Source organism: Bos indicus, chromosome 28, assembly GCF_029378745.1.
Source record: "Bos indicus isolate NIAB-ARS_2022 breed Sahiwal x Tharparkar chromosome 28, NIAB-ARS_B.indTharparkar_mat_pri_1.0, whole genome shotgun sequence".
Lineage (NCBI taxonomy): Eukaryota > Metazoa > Chordata > Mammalia > Artiodactyla > Bovidae > Bos > Bos indicus.
In genome coordinates this window covers 41,421,945-41,443,792 of record NC_091787.1, presented here as the reverse complement: position 1 = coordinate 41,443,792, position 21,848 = coordinate 41,421,945, and the positions used below count along the sequence as shown (strand labels likewise).

At 56.2% G+C, this 21,848-nt stretch overlaps 1 protein-coding gene across 3 annotated transcripts in view; it reads right to left on the bottom strand.

Annotated features, from left to right (window-relative positions):
- The window catches only part of LDB3 (LIM domain binding 3), a 59,545-nt gene that overhangs the window by 35,681 nt on the left and 2,016 nt on the right, over nt 1-21,848 (bottom strand). For all 3 annotated transcript variants that reach the window (XM_070782142.1, XM_070782143.1, XM_070782144.1), the window contains exons 3-8: nt 13,791-13,942; nt 13,242-13,317; nt 7,096-7,118; nt 5,854-6,057; nt 822-991; nt 157-193 (exon numbers count right to left, since the gene is read on the bottom strand). In XM_070782142.1, the coding sequence (XP_070638243.1) occupies nt 157-193; nt 822-991; nt 5,854-6,057; nt 7,096-7,118; nt 13,242-13,317; nt 13,791-13,942 (662 nt within the window). The remainder of the gene's footprint in view (nt 1-156; nt 194-821; nt 992-5,853; nt 6,058-7,095; nt 7,119-13,241; nt 13,318-13,790; nt 13,943-21,848) is intronic.

Sequence of the window (21,848 nt, the reverse complement as noted above, 5' to 3'; positions counted from 1 at the left end):
CCCCAAGCCAGCATCTGCCGGAGCCCCTCAGGGGCTGGAGTTTTCAGATGCATTAACTTGAGATGTTCCTTCTGTGAGTTGTGTGACCTGGGGGCTGCCCTGGGAGGGATGGGGTTAGGAGGGCCAAGGCCACAGAGCCTGAGTCCAGGCACTTACCTTGACCTTCGCAAAGCTTCTTCATCAGGGTCTTGCACTGTGGGTAGGAAGTCGCAGATCAGGAGGAATCACATGGAACATCAGGAACAAAAGCTACTGGAGCTTGTGGGCAGAGTCCCCACCCATGATGGGACACTTACCGCCTCCTACCTGTGACCTCTGGGAGGAAAAGGCTGTGTGCTGGGCAGAGGGCAAGGAGGAGGAAGGGGGCCTTAGAAGAAGTGGTGCAGCTGGGAGGGAGTGGCCAGAGGTGTGGCCTGAAAGGTTCTCTCTTTTTTTGTTTAATATTTATTTAAGTATGTATTTGGCCGTGGCAGGTCTCAGTTACAGCATGCGAGATCTAGTGTCCTGACCAGGGGTCAAACATGGGCCCCCTGCACTGGAATAGTGGAGTCCCAGCCACTGGACCACCAGGGAAGCTCCGCTAGGTCCTCTTAAACCAATCCAGGCACTGCTGGAGTCAGGGAGCAGAAGGCTGATGTCAACATGCCTGCCCCAGGGGGCCAGAAAGGGCGCAAGAGGCCACTATCTATCAAGGCCAGCTCATCTTCCAGGATAGGGGGCTTGACTCCCTGGCTTCTGTGGGACAATGGCGTAGGGCCCAGGACCCTCATGGCCCTTCAAAGTCACCCCTTCCTGCCCCACCCCCAACAGCCCTCCCTTACTGTATTCTGTCCCCGTCATCTGGGCCAGGATGCGGAAGGAGCGAGACTGTAGGTTGGAGGAGCGGCGAGCCCAGTCATCAGCCTCATCTTCCGGCTTGTTCTGGTTCTTAATCACAGCCTGATACACTGGAGAGGCGCTGTCCACGGTGAGGTCTTTGATAGGAAGGCTCCTGCAACGCAGAGAGAGGCCGTGGGCGAGGGCAGGGCTGGAGGCTGCTCCTGGCGCCTGCACCTTCCCCACGTCACATTCCCCTGGCACCCGCCCCCAACACCCCCAAGCCTGTTGGCAGCCCCCCTACTTGTCTGAGCCCACCGTTGCCTTTCCCCACTGCCATCTGAGAGCCTGCAACAAGGGCTTGGCCTGAATCCTCAGTGCTCAGGGAGGTCACGGTGAGTCAGTGAATTCCACTCATGGAGGGTCAGGAGGCTCAGACCCTCCTGTCAACAACCCCCCACCCCCACCCTCCAGTCTATCTCCAGACACAGGTCTGAAGATACCCGCCCCTCGTGGGAGCTGGATCTCCTTGATGGAAAGCAGAGGCAGAAGAGGGCTTCTGGAAGTAATTTTGACCTCCCTAAGCAGTTCCTGAGTTTGGGGCTGGGTGAGGACAGGGTCCTTGGGGACTCGGAGGCTTCCTCCAGGTCAGTCCCTTGGCCTCCTCAAAGCTTGGGGTCCAAACTGGGAGCCAGCACTGCCGTGACTTCTCTGGAAGGACTGTGGGCTCCTGCTCCGCAGAAATAAGCAAGCTCGGAGAGGATGTGGTTGGACAATCAGACAACTGGGCCCCAGAGGCCCAGCATCACCCAGGGATAGTGGGGTTTCTCGTCCAAGGGAGCTGGGATTGGAGTTGTGGGGAGGGTCACCAGTCCTCTGCCCCAGGGGAGCACAGCCTTTTGAGGGGGACCTGGTGACCTTCTCTGAGACCCCTAAGGTCTGGCATATGGTAGGTGCTCAAAACTTAGTTGAATGAACAAATCCTTGATCTGAACCAGAAGGAACTCTAGAGCCCCTTGAGTACGAGGTCTATCAGCCCAAATCAGACTGCAGGGCAAGATACATTCAAAGCTTTGCGGATGACCACTCACCCAACCAGAGAGGGCTGGGGGATCCAGGCTGCCCAGTCCACTCTCTCGGGAGTCAGGGTGGGCTCAGGAGAAGCTCAGAATAACAACAGCCTGCTGTGGACCGGTGGCCCAGCTCTCTCCTCTTACTGACGCTGAAACTGAGGTCCAGAGAGGCCGGCTGACTAGTTCCAGGTTATGTCATGTAGGGACCCCCATGGAGTTAGAACCCAGGCTTCCCAGCCCCCAGTTCAGCCTTCCTTCCATCAGACTCTCTGCAGCAACAGGCTCAGGAAGGCCACTTCTGCCCGCTGGGGATCTGCACACCCCAGGTGTTCCCCACCTGGAGAGATGGCCCAGCCCAGACACTCCCCCTGTCTAGGCGCACCCTGCCTGCTGCTATGGCTGCCTTGACCTCTCCCCCCATCCCCCGAGTGCTGGCTAGCTGCAAAGACGACTCCCCCAGTGCTTCCGTCATCTATCCTCTCGCAAGGAGCTGGACAGAAGAAATGGCCTAGTCTCCCAGGACTGGCCCCCTGTGTCGGCTCAGAGTGGGCTACACGAGCAGAGGAGGAGGAGGAGGACAGACGGTAACTGACCAAGGCGGGGTGGAGCTCCCTTACTTTCCTGAAGGCTTTGCCCTGGCCCAGAGAGCTGCAGGTCCTGGCAGCCTGTGGTTGGGATCAGATAGGGAAACCAGCAGATCCCTAGGAGGTCCCAGCCAGGGAGGAGACTGGGAGCAGAGGAGAGGCTGGGATCTCACTGGGGAGGTCATCTCTAGCAGGGAGAAGTCTCAAGGGGACCTGAATCAGCTGGAAGGCTTTTGCTGCTATTTCCCTGGAATGTTCCCTTGAAGGAACATATTTCCCTGTTCCTTCCATAGCTCCAAGGGCTCAAGAACGAGAGCCCCAGAAGTGAGTCCCTTAGGAGTCCCATTGTCGGCTTCCCTTCCCACAACACTGTGCAAAGACCAGGGACTTGTGGTGCTGTCGCAACAGACACTGGGAACCAGACGAAGGAACTGCTGTGCCTTTGAGAGTCTGGGCCCAGACACAATCTATGCAGAGGGGACAGGACAGGCCCTGCAGTTCTAGGACCCTGGGTCGGAGGCCACTCTCTGGAGCCACTCCCAGAATGAATTTCTTACTACCAAAAACACTCCACAGTCACTACAACCTCAAGGTCACCTGTGGGCATTCACTCCACTGTACACTGCCCCCAAGTCTGACTCTGGTTTCACCTCCTGTGGGTGGTCCTGGTAGGGGCTGGCTCCTTCAGATCCACCTTTCATGAGGATTCTGGGGAGTGGCCTCCAAGAGGCCCCCTCATCACCCTCTCCCTGAGTAATGGCTTGATGTGGATTCTGACGTTCAGGTCTACACCGTCCCAGTGCAGACCAGAAAGGCTGGGGGGAGCCCCCACGAAACACGGTAAGCAGAACATGAGCCCTAGCCAGGGTGGTGTCATTGCTCTGATTTCCATGTCTGTAGTGATGGTATCTGGGGAAAACCCCCGAAGACAAGTACTTGCCTGTAGAGGCCGCAGGCATGTCATTTACCTGTGAGGTGGGTGTGAGGAAGAGTGTGGACAGAGCCACGGTCCTCAGCACATCCCACCAAACCCATACACCATCCCGCAACCGGACAGACGGATGACGGAACAAATACTGTGGGGTCTACTTACGCCAGTGGTGACGCCCTGCCAGGCAGAGGAAAGCCCAGCAGTGAGTGCGTGTCCATCATGGGAGGGCGGGGGGCGGCGCATACACAAGGGAGCAGGGTTAGGATCAGAAATGAGTTATGGGAGCGGGCGGATAGAGGAGGAAGAGAGAGAGACAAAAAGAAAATGTCAGTGAGGAAGGAATCATGGAAATTAACAGCAGAAACGGAACACCTTATGGCAGACGGGGCACCACGGCAGCATCAGCCCAGCAGGGCTGAGTCAGAGGGAAAGGAAGCGTGTTGCTTCCCAGGCTGGCAAGGGAGAGGAAAAGGATGGGAGGGAAGGTGGTAGGAAGGAGAAGCCTAGATTAGATCAACGGTGCATCATGTTAAAAAAAAAAAATTACAGCATGGCCATCTTAGAGGTAAAACCAAATGAGAGCTGTCTTGCCCCAGGGTGCAGAAAACACAGAATCAGTGAACAGTAGCTCTTTGCCTATCTTCCACTGTGCTTCCCTTTGGCGAATATTACCATATTAAGATCACACTAAGGACGCACACGGCAAGCAAATATTAGCAGGAAATCCCTGTTCACTCTTTGGCTTAACCAGACAGTCTTGTTTTCCTGGGCACCCATGAGCTAATGGTTGCATTTTAAAACTTGCATGGTCATATTTTCTGCTTTCAAAGATGGGATTAGATAAGTCAGCACTACCCAGAGAGTTCCACAAAGAACTAAAGCCCTGAGTCCGTGGGGTTTGAGATTCACTGCTCCAGGCAATGGCACCCCACTCCAGTACTCTTGCCTGGAAAATCCCATGGACGGTTGAGCCTGGTAGGCTGCAGTCCATGGGGTCGCTAAGAGTCAGACATGACTGAGCGACTTCACTTTCACTTTTCACTTTCACGCATTGGAGAAGGAAATGGCAACCCACTCCAGTGTTCTTGCCTGGAGAATCCCAGAGACGGGGGCGGGGGGGAGCCTGGTGGGCTGCCATCTCTGGGGTCGCGCAGAGTCGGACACGACTGAAGCAGCTCAGTCGTGAGCTCGGAAGCAGCAGCAGCAGCAGCTCCAGGGAAAGCAACCTCCGCCCCCTGGTGGCCCAAAGGAAGTACTGCGTGCCTGAGAGGGCCAGGCTCCCTCGCATCAGGAGAGCCAGGAAGACCACACCATTTTCTATCCATTGGCTTCTGGAGGCTGCACCTTAAACCTGCACACATATCATGGCCACGAGGACTGGGATCTGCACAGGCCAAAGACTACAGGAGTTATCCGGGACTTTAGAATGCCTCTATCCCTCTTACAACATCTGGTTTTCCTAGCTTTGGAAAAAAGCACAATCATTTTAAGATTTCTTGCCTTGAGCTGTTACAGATCTTGACTCAGGGATAACATGTTACCCAAAGAGATAATCAGTTTTGAAAGTCAACACTAATGGCGTTCCCAAGTAGAGTACAGTATGGGTTCTGCGTGTGTATGTGTAAGGAAGAAAGAAAACAACAGAGACAGAAAAAGATGAGATTGAGACAGAGACAGATAGAGAGACAGAGAGGCAAACACAGAAAGAAACGCAGAGAAGAAAGGGACTAAGACAAACAGAGACAGAAATTCAGAAAGAGGGAGTGAGGTCCCCATTAAACTTTGCACTCTCACCAGTGTCATCCACAAATGATTTTTAGCCAACTCCTTCCCTACTCAGCCCTCAAGTTCCTCAACCGCGGTTAACAAGCAAATTCAGGAACCGGGGATGTCCTAAGTCCCACCCACCTGAGCCTGGCTTCCCCTGGGCACACAGGAGGAGGCAGGTCCTGGGTGCTCCCCGGGCTCTGTGGCAGCGCTGACTGCCAACAGCATGGTGGGTGACTGGTCTGGAGGCCCCTTCCCAAGCAAGAAACCCAGGCATGTATTGGAGAAGAAAGCGACGACTTCCCCTCAAAGAATGGCTTAGCTGTGAGAGCCAGGGGTATCCAGAATGTGACCCCGGTTAACGAGATTCCAGAAGTCTCCTTCTAAACCAGCCCCCTCAGGGAGCCTGGGAAAATGCAGAGGCTGTGTGGAGCGCTTGGAGGAACCACCGCTCGCTGTGTTTCTCTACCCTTCTCCTAAAGTTGACCGTGAAACTGACTGAAGAGCGAACACCATGTTCTGTCTGAAAGGCCCCGTCAAGGCTGGCTCTCTTCCAAGGGCTGTGCCCTGGGAAGCTCAAGACGGTAGAGGAAGACTGGTCCCGACGGCGCTCAGCGGCCCGGTGCCCTCCGCGGTGATGCAGCGGTGGAGTCGGCGCGGGCGGCGGAGGGGAGGCGCTTACCCGCTGAAGTCACTGCCCTGGGCCTGGGCCTGCCCGGCGATGGCGTCCATGATGGCGTCCTGGGAGTACATGCTGATGGGCGTGTTGTACTGCGCGTGGATGATGGTGGCCTTGCCGCCCAGCCCCTTCACCTCGATGGGCTTGTGGGTCGACAGGGCCGAGTCCTTCAGGGCGCTGGGGTTGAAGCGTTCCTGGTAGTCGGCGCTGGGGGAGTTCGGGGGAGGGGAGCGAGGGAGACAGGTGCAAGGAGAGAAGGGGGACAGGCGGCGTTACACCGGTGAAGGTGAAGGCTGGTGGTGCAGGATGTGGAGAGAGATCTCCCTGAGCCTGATCCTAGGAAGGCTAACCAAGTTCCTCAGATCCACTTGCACTGGCTGGGTCTGGTCAGGAATATTCTCACCCTCCCCAGAGCCCTTTGCAGAAGGTGTTTCCTGCCCGTCTGCTCTTTCCCAGGTCAGTGGAGGCCCCCGCTAAGCCTGAGCTGGGGGGCGTGGAAAGATCTCTCACCACTCCCCCAGGGAAACAGACTGCAGAGGGTGGGGGTGGGATTGGGATTAGGGGACAAGAGCTGGGTCCCGAGTCAAACGCAGCGGCAGCCGAAGCAGAGTCCGGAATGCCCCAAAGGCAAAAAACAGCCCCACTGGGCACCCATGGGGATTCTGAGCTTGGTTCCTCCACGAAGGGGCTCATCCGGGGTCCCCCTGGGGCTCTGCTCCTTCAGACTCTTCAGCCCGTGTGCTTCTTCCTCGGAGCAGGGCTTAGGTGCTCAGGGCCCCCAAGTCCAACGCGCTCGGCAGCCCACCAGCTTCTACCCATCAAGACTTTTCCCTTCAAAACGTTAAGTGCGCTCCGCAGACAAGGACAGGGCCAAGCGCAGCCCTTCTGAGGGATCCGGCCAGGCTGGACACGTCTTCAGGCTCACCTGGAACCAGCATCAGCACACACTCCACCCGGCAGCCCACCAGAGCCCACCTGCCTTCTTAAGCAGCTGCAGCAACGGATTGAGAGCACAATGGCCCCAGGCATCCGACGGGGCCCCAGCACCCCTCCCAACGCCTCCACTTCATCCTCGCGGCGTCACACACATGCAGCCTCGCTCAGGGACACGGATGCACCCTCACTCACGCATGCACGTACATGTGCCCATGCTGACACAGGCGCACACTGTTCAGACCCCAGATACGCGGGCGCATGCTGGGATATGCAGGCAAGCGCACACACGTGCTTTCCTGTGATACTAACTTGGCTGGAGAGTTGGCTACCACCTGGGGAGGAGAGAAAGAGCAAAGAAGACAGGACTATCAGAGTGAGGCTCCTGCCAGAGGGTTTGAGCATAAGGACGTAGGGATGGTCCTCAAACTGGCCTTTGTGGAGGCGGAGTCAGCCCAGACAGGCACTAGGTGAAGAGAGCGCAGAGAGAGGAGTGGGCAAAGCTCAGAGTCTGGATCATAGCCTTTCAGTTTGGGTCAGAGATGCCAACTGCAGCGTGGGTCCACAGTGCCTGAAGCTTTGCCTAGGAGAAGGGTTTTTTGGGTCCATCTTCACGGGTGCTCATTTACCATGTTCATGAATCTCCCACATACAACCTGGCCCTAGACCCTGGAGAGGAAGCCGAAGATGGAGACAGGACCAGCTCTGGCTGCTACAGGAATGGCCAAGGTCCCAGGTGGCTCCTGGCCAGCCACACACAGCCTCTCTAGACTTGTCCTTGTTGAATGAGGGGCGGCTCTGGGAGTGCTGCTCCCTGAACAAGAGCTGCCGTGGTGCTGGGGTGTGTACAGTGGGGTTTCTCACAGCCCTGGGAACATGTTCTCTTTGCCAGAGGAGGGGCAGGCAGCTCTGGACACACCTCCTGGGGCACAGTAGTAAGGGATCTGTGCGGTTTCCAGAAACCACCCATAAAAGCCTGTGGATGGGCAATGATTCAGGATGGAGGAGTAGGGAAGCCTGGGAGAAGTGTGGGCCCTGGCATTTGGCAGGAAGGCCCCCAACCAAGACAGCCCAGCTTGGACACTGCAAGTGGGACCCCTCCCTCACTCTTATCTAAGAGCCAGCCTCCTGGAGCATCGTCTCCTTGAAAGAGGCTTTGCCTGCCTTATGTTTCTTTAGATGCAAATTCCTTGCAGTGACAGACGCTGGTCAGAAATCTGAGGGGAGAAGAATGCAGAAAGTGGCGTCCCTGCCCCCACACTCTGCCACCACTCTGGACTCTGGCTGGGAGAGCCTGGGCTTCCATTGGCCTGGCCTGGCCTGGTCATCTCTTGGCCAGGATCCTGGGGATCCAGACCAAAGTCAGGGAGATCCCCCAGTCCCAGGCTCAACCCTGTCTCAGAGCTGATAAAATTCCCTCTGACCTCCCAGGCTCAAAATAGCTGCTGGTGGAGCTATATTAGGAAAGGGCCAGCACAGATCTCCCATTCCTTCTCCATTTTTGGCCAGTGCTGACAGCTGCAGGGCCAGCTTTTGCCCTGACCGGCCCAGTGTCCCCTGTAGAGGGCAGTGTTGGCCTCAGGGGAGGCTTCTGCCCTTCCCCGCCCATGTAGCCAGTTCCTTGTTTAGCCCCCTGCTTAACTTGCGCCTGAGAACCTGAAGGCTGGGATGCCTGCAGCAGACATAGCTCAGAGAGGAGCACCCAGGTCTTGGGGAGAATGAGCCAAAGCTATGAGGCCGGCCTGGGGAGGGGGCCCTTGCATCTACTGGCCTGAGGGACACTGCTCTTCAGTACCAGCCCCAGAGATGAGGAGGAGGAGGGGCTGCAGGCCACGCTGTGCTTGCACCCACTCTGTTCCTCTCCATTCCTCCTAAGGGGATACAAGGTGCCAAGGAATCACCTTGCAAGTTGCCCAGAGAGTAAGAGAAGGAGCTTCCTTGTGGAGCCAGACAGGATAGAATTCAAATCCTGACCTTTCCTCTTCCTAGTGCTATGACTCTGAACAAGTTACTTACCTGTCTTAGCCTCCGTCTCCTTATTCATAAAACTGAGAGGGTGGTGCCCACCGCAGAATGAACAGAATCCTGAATGTAAAACCCTCAGCATGGGTTAAGAACAGAATGAAAGGACATAGGGCTTAGCATTTGCCAACCCTGCCTCCCGTGAGCTGTCAGACACGGCAAAAAGTGGTGGCCTTGACCCTCGGCTACCCCTGGTCAGAGGCCCCAACCTTCCTGCTGGGGCCGTAGCATCAGCTTTTGCTTTAAATGAGGCACGCACCACACTCCCTCTCTAGCCCATTTCTTCTTCAAAGAAACTCTTGTGCCCTGATGCTCTGAGTGTCAAGTAATAATTTGATAGTTGTCAGGTTCTGAGAAGCCATTGCACCAATGGGAGGGCACCTCGGGAGTCATGAGAAGCAGGAATGGGGCACGCAGGTAGGTCCCTGTCTCCACGCAGGGAGAAGTCAGATCGACCAGCGTGCCAGTCCTGTCTGCCACTCAATAGCCAGTGACCTTGGGCAAATGACTTGCTCTCTCTGGGCTTCTACTTCCCAGTTATCACATGAGGGAGTGGTACCCACCTCTGAAGCTGCTGAGAGAATTGTGTTAGACAAAGCATATGGACTGTTAGTCAGCCCCCAACCTCCATGGATGGTTCAGTGAGCGGAGACCTTACCATCACTGCAGGTGGGCAGAGGAGGTTTAGATCCACCAGAGCCTGACCTCCCTGCTAGGGGGCTAGTCCCAAAGAGGGCCAGGAAGACCCACCAGCCTTCTCAAGGCAGGAGAAGGGCACCACTTCTACTCTGTCTTTCCCTCAGCCTCCTAGCAGAAGCCCCTTACTAGAAAAGGCCTGGGGTTCGAAGGCTTTGCCACCTTGGTCCAGGGAAGCCAGGATCCAAGTGCTCAGACTATTGATCACCCAGCTTCACTCGGAAGCCCAGAAAGAGCTCAGGGCTCTGGGGAAGCTGGAGATCCCCAGGGAAGGAGCAAGCAGGTGCAGTACAGGTACCGTGTACAGCAAGGTCACAGGAGGGTGTGGGCTTGGATCAGACTGACCCAGATCGCCATGCTGACTCATCAATGTGCCTGCTGCATGGCTCCAGGCAATGATGCCAGGTAGCATGTAGAGAGTGTTCCAGAACAGAGCCCAGTACTACACACGTGTGATCTCCTTCAGTCCTCCCCATAGTTTAGGTGTATGAACAGCCTCATGGAAGAGCCCTGAACCCTGACCACTGGGCCGTATGCCTTGACTCCGCCTGCTCTGCCTCCAGCCCGGAGATGACACCAATTGCATGGGGCCGTGGGAGAAATTATAATGAGATAACAAACATGCCGGGCTTGGCAGCGAATGCATGCTCTGCTTGGCAGCTCCCTACCCTCAACCTCTCCACAGTGCCCACTCAGCTCTAGGTTTTTTTAATTCCTGTGCTCCAAGAGTCCCATCAGCTAGACCTCAGGGGCCAGGGGGTGGCATGCTGTTCTCCTGCATGGCTCCTTTCTCCTCAGAGTCCTGCTCCCTTGCTTCCCCACCCTAGTCAGAGTTGTTCCTGCCAACCACTCCCCTCACCCCACTGCCCAATCTCTCTGTACCCAGCTCAGGTACTCCCTCCTCCAGGCAGCCTTCCCAGACCACTACCAGACCTAGAGAACATGCCCTTCTAACCCTCAGGGCTCCCAGAGGGGTGCATTCCCTGGCCGCAGAGTTCTTGGAGGTATTAGGACAGGCTTTGTCCTGCTGTGGTGGGTGGCCTGATGTCAAAGTTTGGGGAGTCTGAGGCTCTTGCATTCAGGCCCATCTCGGCCACTTAGTAGTTGGGCAGCTGGACCCTAACCTTCTCTGAGCCTCAGTTTCCCTCTCTGCAAAATCTGACATACCACGCTGGCTTGTGTAAAGTAATGAGGACAAGTGTCAATAGGCTGACTGCGTTCAGGGCTTTTAGCCTGTGCTGCCTCATGGGCTTGGAGCTGGCCGCAATGAGACCAGTCCCCACTCTACCCTGATCAGGCCTCTACGAGCACTGAGGACCCAGGTGGCCCCTGACCACCAGCGGAGAGCTGTGCGCCCGTTACCTACCCTCCTAGGAGTCCAGCACCTGAGGCCTTCCCTCGGCGGCTCATCTGATACATCTGAGCCATCTCCCTCAGGGTCTCTGCCGAGTACAGGCCAATGGGGTTGTTATACTGCCTTGGCTGGCTCGAGCCCAGCGGGGCTTTCGGGCTGAGCGAGTCCAGGGCCCCCTCCAGGCTGATCTTGGCCCCGGGGCCGCCCCGGGGAGGGCCGGGGTCAGAGGCCTCCATGTGTGAGGAGAAGACGGAGGTCTGAGAGAAGGAGGAGCTAAAGATCTGCCCGAGCTCCGGGGTGTCTGGGGTGCCCGGGCCGGCCCTCGCCTCGGGGTGGGGGCTGGCTGCTGCCAGGCTGCTGTTCGTGTCCAGAGCAGGGTCCTGGCAGGGCAGCGCCATGCAGGGGAGAGAGAAAAGAGCAGTTAGAGGCCACACCCGCCCCAGCGCTTCCACGTGGACCTGAAACAGAGGGGTTAGTGCCAGCGCCCCGCAGCCCACCGCCCTGCAACCTGCAGCCCCCTGCGCCGAGTTCGGGGTGGGGAGACGGCCTGAACACCTGGAGAAGAAGAGTTTTCTAAAAAAAAAGCGGGGTGAGGCATATGGCTCCTGGCCCTGATGCTATCATCAAACTAGACTAAATGCAAAGCCCCACACAGAAAGCTAGGCCAAGCCAGCCTGCCTGTGGGACTTTAAGTAAGGGGGGTGTGGCCTCAGGGAACTGGGGGGAGACCCCTCTATCCTACATCCGTTCCCCTTCCCCTGTAGGAGGACACTGGTGAGCACAGCCCTGCCTCCAGCTCTGTGACCCCACGCTGCATGTGGCCAGTGGGACGAGCCTCCTGGGCTGGTGAATAGGCAGGGCGGACGTGCAGAGGGGAAGCTGCGGGACGAGCGGGGCTGACATCTGCTTCCCTAGGTCTGCCTCTGCAGCTTCTCCCGAGAAGCACTCTGCCCACTTCCTCAATCTGTCGTCCAGCCCAGACCCCCGTTATCCTCTTCTTGCCTCTTCTCCCCACCCTGCCCATCAGCCACTCTGCTCTTGTGGACTGACAGGGTCAGTTTGAGGTCATTCAGGGCGGTGGGTGGAGAGTGGTGGGAGCGTGTGGTCCTGTAGGCTTGGTGGGCTGGCCTCCTGTGTTCTCAGCCCCTCAGGACTGAGCTGCTTGGAGGGAGCCAGGGAGGGGCCTGGGGCGAGCGGGCGAGGTGTGCCTGCTGCTGTGCCTGCCTCTGGGCCTCACCAGCACTTCTGAGTGCAGTACGTGCGTGAGTGCCAAGTAGCTTCAGTCGTGTCCAACTCTGTGACCCCATGGAATGTATCCCACCAGGCTCCTCTGTCCATGGAATTGTCCAGGCAAGAATACCGGAGTGGGTTGCCAACTCCTTCTCCAGGGGATCTTCCCAACCCAGGGATCACACCCACATCTCTTGTCTCCTGCAGGAGACAAGGCAGGTAGGCTCTTCAGCTCTAGCACCGCCTGGGAAGCCCTTGCATGCAGTGCATGCTTAGTCCTTGGTCATGTCCAGCTCTTTGCGACCCTGAGGACTGTAGCCTGCCAGGCACCCCTGGGTGCAGCACAAAAGTAGCTCACAGTGAAAGTGGTTCAGTTGTCTCTGACTCTTTGTGACTCCATGGACTTTACAGTCCATAGACTTCTCCAGGCCAGAATACTAGAGTGGGTAGCCCTTCCTTTCTCCGGGGGATCTTTCCAACCCAGGGATCAGACCCAGATCTCCCGCATCGCAGGTGGATTCTTTACCGGCTGAGCCATAAGGAAAGCCCAAGAATACTGGAGTGGGTAACCTATCCCTTCTGGGGATCTTCCTGATCCAGGAATTAAACTGGGGTCTCCTGCATTGCAGGCAGATTCTTTACCAACTGAGCTACGAAGGAAGCCAAGGGGCAGGCAATTGGGAGGAGAAAGGAAAACTGGAGGGAGAGTGCCTGTGACAGAGGAGAAACCCTGAGGGCTGGTAGACCCCCAGGGCTGAGAGCTTTTCCCTCAGTGACTGATTCAAACTGGGGCCTTGGCTTTCATGCCAGAGCCAGCCTCCTGCTAGTGCCCTCAGGAGCATGAGGGTCAGAGCCTTCTGGACACATGTCCCTTCCCTGAAAACACTGTGGACTAAGTAGATTTCCCATCAGCCCAACTGTGAGGCCCAGGTATTGGCTAAGCACCCAGGTGGAGACCCCTACATTATCACGAAATGAGCATTTCGTCGGAGCTCGAACACATCTCTCTGGGGGCCTGCCCCAGCTCTGCCCCTGGCATTGCTGATTCCACCACCCTGCCTGAGTGGGGCCAGCAGAAGTTCAGGTAGGCAGACCAGGGCTGCACTCTAGGAACCATGGCTGAAAGTGGAGCCTGCCACCCACAGTCAGCACCTACCTTCTGGTGCGGGATCACTGGCAGAGGGGACTGGATCGGGGGCGCTGCCGTGGAGATGGGAATGGGACGCTTTGACCTGGAAAAGCCAGAAATAGGAGCAGGTGAAGACAGTTGTTCTCGGGGCCCAGACACCCACCTGGGCAGGGTTGGCGAGGGGAGAACATCTGAAACCCAGGGAGACGCGGCGTCCCCTGGGCCTGACCAGCAGGGAGAAGTCACGTCTCTCGGGTACTTAGCAGCCATGGGCCTCTGCTAGGTCCCAGGGAGGCTGCCTGTGCACAGAGAAAGCAGGGAAGACCCTGGCCTCCAGACCCAGCTGCCCGCACTCTGGCAGCGCCGTGCCCTATCCTCTCTGAGCTCCTCTGTAAAGTGAGGCACAGACGTGTGCTTGATGCCTTGGGCCTGTCCTCACTCTGGCCCAGGGGCTGTCCTCACTTTGCAGCGCAGTCTGGTAGCACAGGGTTTGGCCCGTGCTGGACAGCTCCTCTCCCCGGGATGCCGGTGCCCACACCCAGCCTCCGCCCCCGCATCTGGAAAGCGCCCACCTACTTCTGCAGTGTGAGACTCAGGTTGTAGCTGGCAGACTTGATCTTGTTCTGGGCCTCCAGGTGGGTCATGGTATCTGTGTTGACGCCGTCAATGGCCACCACAAGGTCACCCTGGCTGAGCTGGGACTGGGCGGCCTTGCTGCCTGGTGTGATCTGAGAGGATAGCAAATGGAGGGTAAGCAAAGAAGGGTGACCTGAGGATGGGACAGTCCTCAGAGAAGAATCACCAGGGAATCATCCGGTAGAGGCTGGCCATTTTGTCTTTCATTCAATGTAGCCACCAAGCCTGCTTCCTCTTCTTGCTGCAAACCTGACATATTTCTTGGTGCTTTGTATCCGAGTGTGGTCATGAGACTAGCTCTGGCTAGCGGAATGTAGTTTAAAGCAATGCACATCACTTCAGGGCCTGCCCCTAGCAATCATCTTGCCATTCTCAATTCTCCCTGCTTGTCTGCTGACTAGATATAAAGGACCCAGAGGAGATCAGTCAAGCCACTAACTGAAAAGGACCTGGATCCTGGAGTCACTGCTTGGAGGAAAGATGACTAAGGAGCACAGAACTGGATGTTGCATGAATGAGAAATAAACTTTTGCAAGAGACCTGGGGGTTATTTGTTACACCAATTAGCCTACGATAGCAACTGCACCCTGAAGACCCAGGGCATACTTCCTGGCTCCAGAAGAACTCAGATGCTGCCAGGCCAGCAGGCCAAATGCAGCCTCACAATAGCACCCTAGTGCAAGAGCCTAGTGCTGCACCATGACAGGTGTACAGAGAGGGCTGGCAGAATGTCAACCTGCCTGGGGGAGCAAGGTCAGCTGGGACAAGGAACTCAGTGCTCTGTGGTTGGCTTCATATTTCCCAGAGGCACAAATGTGGAGGCCAGTTCCCAAATCTTGCACTCTAGTGACATCACAGAATATTAGAGTCCGGGGGCCCCACCCCAGTGTGATCATGCAGAATGCCATGGGTACACCATCCCATGAGCATCACAGGTAGTGTCAGGAAGGTTTCACTCCCAGGGACATTACTTGTGATGCTGAGATGGCTGAGACGCTACTCCCAGTGATATCACACACCATGCCAAATTCTGCACATCCAGCCCCCCAGTAATACCACCCTGAATGTCACGGTGGCCTCCTCTACAGTAACATCACATGAAATGTGAAATTCTGGAGGGCCTGGTGACGTCACCTAAAATAGCTTTGTGGCCAGCCCCTAGTGACATTATAGACAGTGTCATGAAGCTTCACTTCTAAAAGTGTCTAATGGGATGTCATGGAGATGCTGACTCCACCCCCTGCTGACATCACATAGCATGACTTTGTCACCTGACCCCCATGACATCTTCAGGAAGCCCCCTGTGACATCACATGGGATGCCTTGCCTCCAGTGACATCATAGGAAAGAGGAGACCCTGGGAGTCACCCCCCCACAATGAGCTGTGCCTGGAGGGTGTCCCTTGGCTCTTCTTCCCCGACATGCCCACCAGCCAGGCCTCCTGGCTTCTCTGGGCACATTCCAGTCACCTTTCTGGCTATACTCCAAGGACAATGCTGGCTTCTAACATTGGCAGAAGCCATTATCTGGCCAAGGCTTGGGGACCAGCCTAGAAGGAGCCCTAAGAGGACCTGGGGACTGTCCCTGGATACCAGGCCTCATGGAACCCTGGCCAGATTCTGGACTTCAGACATGGATGGAAACCTCCTGCTAAGCCCCTATGAGGGGCCCTGCAGTCACCAGCCCTCAGCCCATTCCTAGATGGGCTCTAGGGTAGGCCAGGAACCATGTGTGCTAACACAGGGATTATAGCAATTCTAGGCGAGTTCTTGCGAATTGTCATTGTCTTGCCATTTCAGACACAAGAGCTGTGGTAACTTCTTAAACACTGGCCACCTTGTGCCCAGAGCAACCTCCCCACCACTCCCAGAATCTGCTGAGATGAGGCAAGGACAGTACAAAAGCAAATGTCTTAACTGTCAGGAAGCCACGCTGTCCAGTTTGCCAAGCCCCACCTGCTCCCCAGGCTCCCACAGGGGTGTCTTGAACCACGTGGACCATCTCAAAATACATGTCGCCTTTAGTCCCAAATCAATGGCCATGCAGAGCCTGCACTAGTGACAGGAGTTCGTTGTTTCCTTTGATTTAAATGGTTGAACAAAGGGTAAAAAAAAGATAACAAAGAAAAGCAAAACACTTTCTAGACTGAGAGGGGACTCCTAAAGGCAAGCTGAGTTGCCCAGCCAGGCCTGTCCTGCAAGAAAGTTACCTTCCCCTATACCTTCTAGCTTCACGTTCAGACCTCTGCTCTTCCTGGCATTGTATTATAGACACCTTTGAACACAGAGGGGCTTCCCTGGTGGCTCAAACGGTAAAGCATCTGCCTGCAATGTGGGAGACCTGGGTTCGATCCCTGGGTCAGGAAGATCCCCTGGAGAAGGAAATGGCAACCCACTCCAATACTCTTGCCTGGAAAATCTGATGGATGGAGGAGCCTGGTAGGCTACTGGTGTCTCAGAGTCGGACACGACTGAGCAACTTCACTTTCTTCACTTTGAACACGGAAAGGTGGAACTAATTCTACGGTGAAAACTCAAATGCCCGCCGCTGCGGTTCTACTGTAGCATTTCACTCAACCTGCTGGTCATGTGTCCATCCCTCTCACCATCCATCAATCCATGTCATATTTGAAGCACTTCAGAGACAGTAGCAGATGCCAGCATGCTCCTATTCAGGGTAAACTGCAATGCCTCTGCTGTCTTAGTAGACTGCCCACAGAGCTCCCCCACAGCAGGACACCCCTGTGCTGGGGCTTCCCAACCCAAGGTTCCCCCAGATGCTTCTAGGAATCTACAGAGAAGGGGGCCATCATCCTGCAACAGGGAGCTCCCAGGCAGGGTAGGCACAGACCCCAGAGGAGAGGGCCTCATGCCTACAGAAGTGATGCCTGCCAGGCAGGACCAGATCTGTGTCCAGGAGATCATGGTTAAGTGTGAACAAGGACACCAGAATGACATCCAAGAGATGCTGGGGCCAGATCAGCTGGAACAAACCACAGCCATCTGGAATGCCCTCCCTTCCAAGATGCCTTGAGGACATCTTTCTCCCTCAAGCCTGGGGTGCTAACACAATATCTTCCCAAAGGGCTCCCACCTCCCCCTTGCCTGGCACGGCCTGGCTCCCCCTCATCCTCGGGTAATGGACTGAAGTGATTCCCAGGGAAGAGCCCAGCCTCCCCGGACCTGGTCAAGAGCCAAACTCCCTGAGGAGAGCCGCCTAGCTGGCTCCAGCCTGCCCCTGGCGCCTCTCTCTCTGCACCTGTGTCTGCTCATCAGGGCTCAGTTGGCCTGACCTTTGGCTGCCCTGAGCAGGGTTCAAGACCCCCTCGGGCTGGTGGGTGGAGGATGCTATAATCCTCTTTTAGGAAGGTGTTCTGCTAGTTCTGCCCAGGTCTCCTTAGAGAAGAAGGCAGTATGGAGACAGGGACCCTGAGGAGGTTGTCCCTCAGCTCTGCCCAGGGAAGCGTCCTGCCCAGCAGAAGGTCAGGGCCACCCTTGAACCATCACACAGAACCTAAGGCGTGTGGAGAGTACAGTCCAGGCGCGAGGTACCCGTGTATCTCTTGTCTGACTCCCTAGCCCCTTCCCTCTACTGTCCTTGTCCCAGAAAAGACCCAAAGCTGCTAAATCCTTGAAGGATATATATTTTTTCTTTAAAGTTTTTCTAGCCCCTTTGGAGAATTTGAAAAGCTCTTTGTAATGGTTATTTCACCCTCATTTTACTTTTCAACTTCTCCAGTCACCAGCCAGCTCTCAGTGGGGAGCCTAGCCACAGGCAGAGCTCCAGGACTAGGGTTCTCTCTCAGAAGCTTCTAGGATAGGCTTTAGGTGTTTAGAGGCCAAGATTGCCACCTAGCCCACAGGAGTGTTTCCTCCTTGCTGGGCCATAGTTTAGGGCATCCCAGAGTGGGCACAGGGACAGCTGGTACCAGGGAGCAACTGTGGTGCCCGTGACCTTCAGGTGCCTGAGAGAAGCAGCAGAGCAAAGAGCATGGACTTTGGTCTGAGCCAGACCTGAGGTTGCAGCGCCCATCTCCATGCCCTTTGTGTAAAGACAGCAACGATTCTGTTCTCCCGGAATTCTGGTGAGGATTTCATCATTAAATGGGATATTATACAAGGACAGCGCAGAGCTGAGAAAGTTTCAGGGAAGCTCCTAAAGGAGGAGATGCGAGTGCCGCCCCCAGCCCCTTGCCCTGGAGTGTGCAGGAGTTGGGAGGCTGGGAGGCTGCAGCCTCCGACTCCACAGGAAACAAGATCTGGAGCTGGCAGAAGGTGGTGTGTGAGGGCCGGCCTGAGCATCAGCTGGAGGAGAGAGAAGTCCTCTCCAGGGCCCCGGGCAAGCAAGATGCCGGCTGAGGCTCTGACCTACCCCTGCGCCTGGCTCCTATTTCCCCAGCTTCCTGGTATCAGAGGGAGCCCCTGGCTCCACAGAGGTTCCTGGCCATCACTCCCAGTGGTAAAAGCCAGATAGGCCGTGCCTTCTTTTCCATCTAGACCTACCAGTGTAGATGTGGCAAGGAACGGGGGGCCAGGGCAGGCAGGGGATGCTGTGGACTGTGCAACTTCCAGCATCCCCTCCTGACACCCCCACTAAGGCTGACGCCCCAGGGGATTTCCATGGAGCCCTAAGTGCATTTTACATTGTGTGATTAAATTACTGTCATGCCGTGCTCTGCTCCCTCTCCATCTGGCTTCCCCTGGGGCCTTGCTCCCTCCCTCACTCTCTCACTTCTGTCTTCCCATGGTCCTGCTCTCCAACTCCACCCTGGCTGATAAAAAAAAGAGCACCAGAGTCTCATCTATGCTCAAAAAGCCTGTCCTTACACAGAGGATTTTTAGAGAAGTGAACATACTCTCTGTGATACTATAATGCTGGATACATGTCAGAATACATCGGTCGAAAACAATAAGATGTACACACCAAGCGTGAACTCTAATGTAAACTATTTGTTCTCTGTAAAAATGACATGTCAGTGTAGCTTCATTGGTTATAATATATGTACACTCTGGTGGGGGATGTTGGTAATGAGAGAGGCTGTGCATGTATGTGGGGGGTGCCGGGCGTGGGATAGGGAAAATCCCCGTAAATTCCTCTCATTGTTGCTATGAACTTAGAGCTGCTCTAAAAAACTGAAGACTTAAAAAAACAGCCTCTCCCTGTTCATGCCTTAGCTGCCTCAGTCAGTCCCTGCCATGTGTCCCTCCGTTTCTTCACTGCCAGGCTTCTCCAAAGAGTGACCAGCAGGCCTCTGCAATCTCCCATCCCCCTCACATCAGCCATCTGACTTTGGCCCCCGCCACTCCACGCATATCAGTGACCTCCCTGTGCCAAAGCCAGGGGTCACTGGGCCCTTTTCTAGCTGGCCACACACTTTACTGGCCTTCTGAGTCTCTCCTCTTATCCCACAGCTCTATGTCAAGAATGTTACACAGTGAGTCCCCAAGAGCCCTGGGACATGATGAAGACCACTTCATGCCACTTAGGATGGTTCCTGGGAAGAGGTGGATCCGGGCTTCAAAGGCACAGAGACGCTGTATTTGGGAACAGGAGGGCCCTGGGTGGGGCCCTTGGCAATCATGGCTAGCCCCTAGATGAGATGAAGGTTCAGGGAACTGGGGAGACGTCTCCCAGGCAGGAGGGCTGCCCCAGCAAACCTAGTGGACCTCACCGAGGAAGCTGTACTCTTCACACTCGCTCCTCTCCCACACCTTCAGCCCAAGGAGCCCTGGGGGCTGCCAGTGAAGTTGCCCTTGTCCTGTGTCCTAGCCCAGGACCTCAGAAGGCCCGCTCCCCAGTACCTAGCCAGCCTCATACCCACTTTCTTCGGGGCCCTCCTGGGGTCAGGAACAGCTCTGAGCCCCAGGGAGAGGAAGCATGCTGGGAGAGGGTCTGGCCTGGCAACCTCTAAGCATGCATTTCCTTGCAGTGGGCCTCTGTCCGTTTACTGTCCCCAGTCCTGTTCGTTCCTTTGGGAAGACCCTGCCAGCCCCGCAGCAGCCCTCCCGAGGCTTGCCTGACCTTCAGCGCAGCTATAAACAGCACAGCTGTCAGCACCTCTAGGTGCTGCCCAAGAAACAGCACCACGACCTTAAAATTCCAGGAATCGTCAGCGTGGCTGCCCCAGAATAGCCTCAGCCTGTCCTCCTTCCCATCCCCGGGGACCCTCTGTTCACCCCACCATAGCCAAGAGACTCTGGCGAATACTGGAGCTCAGCAAGGGGCAGTGGCCACTGGGCTGGCGCCCCAGGTGAGCCTGCTGGGTGGGTGGGCGAGGCTGTAAGGAGTGGCGGCTTTGGAGCAGAGAGACAGGACCCCCCTGGGCCCAGGCTCAGCTCCCCTCACAAGCAGCCCTGAGGAAAAACAGGTGTATTTTCCTAAGTGTATATTAGAAAGCACTGGCACATGCGTGTGTTCCCTGATGCATTATCCCCATTTCACAGATGAGAAACCTGAGGCTGAGCAGGTGAACTCACTTTCTAAGGTGACCCAGCTGTGAGGAGTGGAGCCAAACAAAATTTTAATGTCTCTGCCACACAGTCAAGGACCGCAACACGCACCAAGAGGCAAGTCCCAGAGCGCGGCCCTAGCCGTGGCCTAGCCGCTCAGGTACTGGGGCTGGGTCCTCGGAATGTCTCCCTCTCTGCTCCCACCCCTCCCCCACTTCCTGGAGCACTGGCTGGGCTTGGGGGAGGGTGGGGGTGAGAGGGCAGCTCATGTTGCAGGCCCAGCCGCACCTGTCCAGGGATAAATAAAGGCATTTCCCCTCCACCCTCTGAGCCTCTCTCCTGAACCCATTTCTCTGTGGGTCCTCAGGCTGAGACTTTCACTGAACGGAGGACTTGAGGGGCTGTTATTGCTCCAAGGTTAATTCTGTGGGGCTGGTGGGCAAAATGGGGTACATACGGGAGTTACTACTCAGGCTGCAGGTGGCCAGCCTTCTTACAGGAGGAGATGCTGCAGACAGAGACGGCCCCACTCAGGGCTTTATTGCTAGTCCTTAGCCAGAGGATGAGGTTGCAGCCATGGGAGTTAGGAGTTACCAAGGATACAGGAGCGGGTGAGCAAGTTTGAACCTGTTAGTCTGGCTCTGAAGTGAGATGCCCATCCTAGCCCTGTCCGGGGGCCCACAGGCCTCAGGGTTGTGGTGCGGGTGCCCCTGCTGAGAATGAGCTGGCCCTGCCTTCGGGGGCCCACAGGCCTCAGGGCTATGGTGCGTGTGCCCCTGCTGAGAATGAGCCGGCCCGGCCTTTGCCTATACCCCCACCGCCATCCACCACTGATGCCTTGTTTTTGGCAAAGACTCAGGCCAGGACATCTATTGCCCCTCTATGGGAAGAGGATTCTTCCAGAGAGCTCTGGCCTTGTTCCCTTAGGGAAGAAGTTTCTGCTGCAGAAGGACCTTAAGTGCCCCAGCGAGAAAATGGCCCTGTTGGGAAGGTAGGGCTTTGTATTCCAAGGCCTGCACTGAGACCGGGACGCCCAAGCCCAGGGTATCAGCGGCTCACCAGAGGGTTTATCAAAAGGCTCCAAGCCCTGGGAAGGCCTCAACACCCAGCCCTGCATGTTTCATGATTTGGGGCATGCCCCTGAAGGGAGCTGAGAGGCCCATCCCCCGATGGCCTGCCTGAGCTGCGGGTTCTATTTTTAAAAGTACCCCCTAATCATTGGCCCTAGTACATCCCAATATACTAGGACGTACCTAGTACATCCCCTGCCTACAGTGAGGACATTCTTCCTGCTGTCTAGCTTAAGGCCTCTGTGCTGCAATTTAAGCCCTGGGCTGGCTGGGGCCAGGTGGTGCATAGACCCCGGGTGAAGTCACTGCTATCCTGGGTGCCACTGAGCTGGGAGGGCTAACATCCGCTCGCACGGATGGGGTCGGGACCAGCGCTAGGAGGCCCTGGGCGGGGTAGCACTGAGAGAGAGCTGGGCTGTCAGGCGTGGGAAGCTGGCAGACCCATGAGAGGGGATGGTCCTGCCTTGGACAGGGAGGAG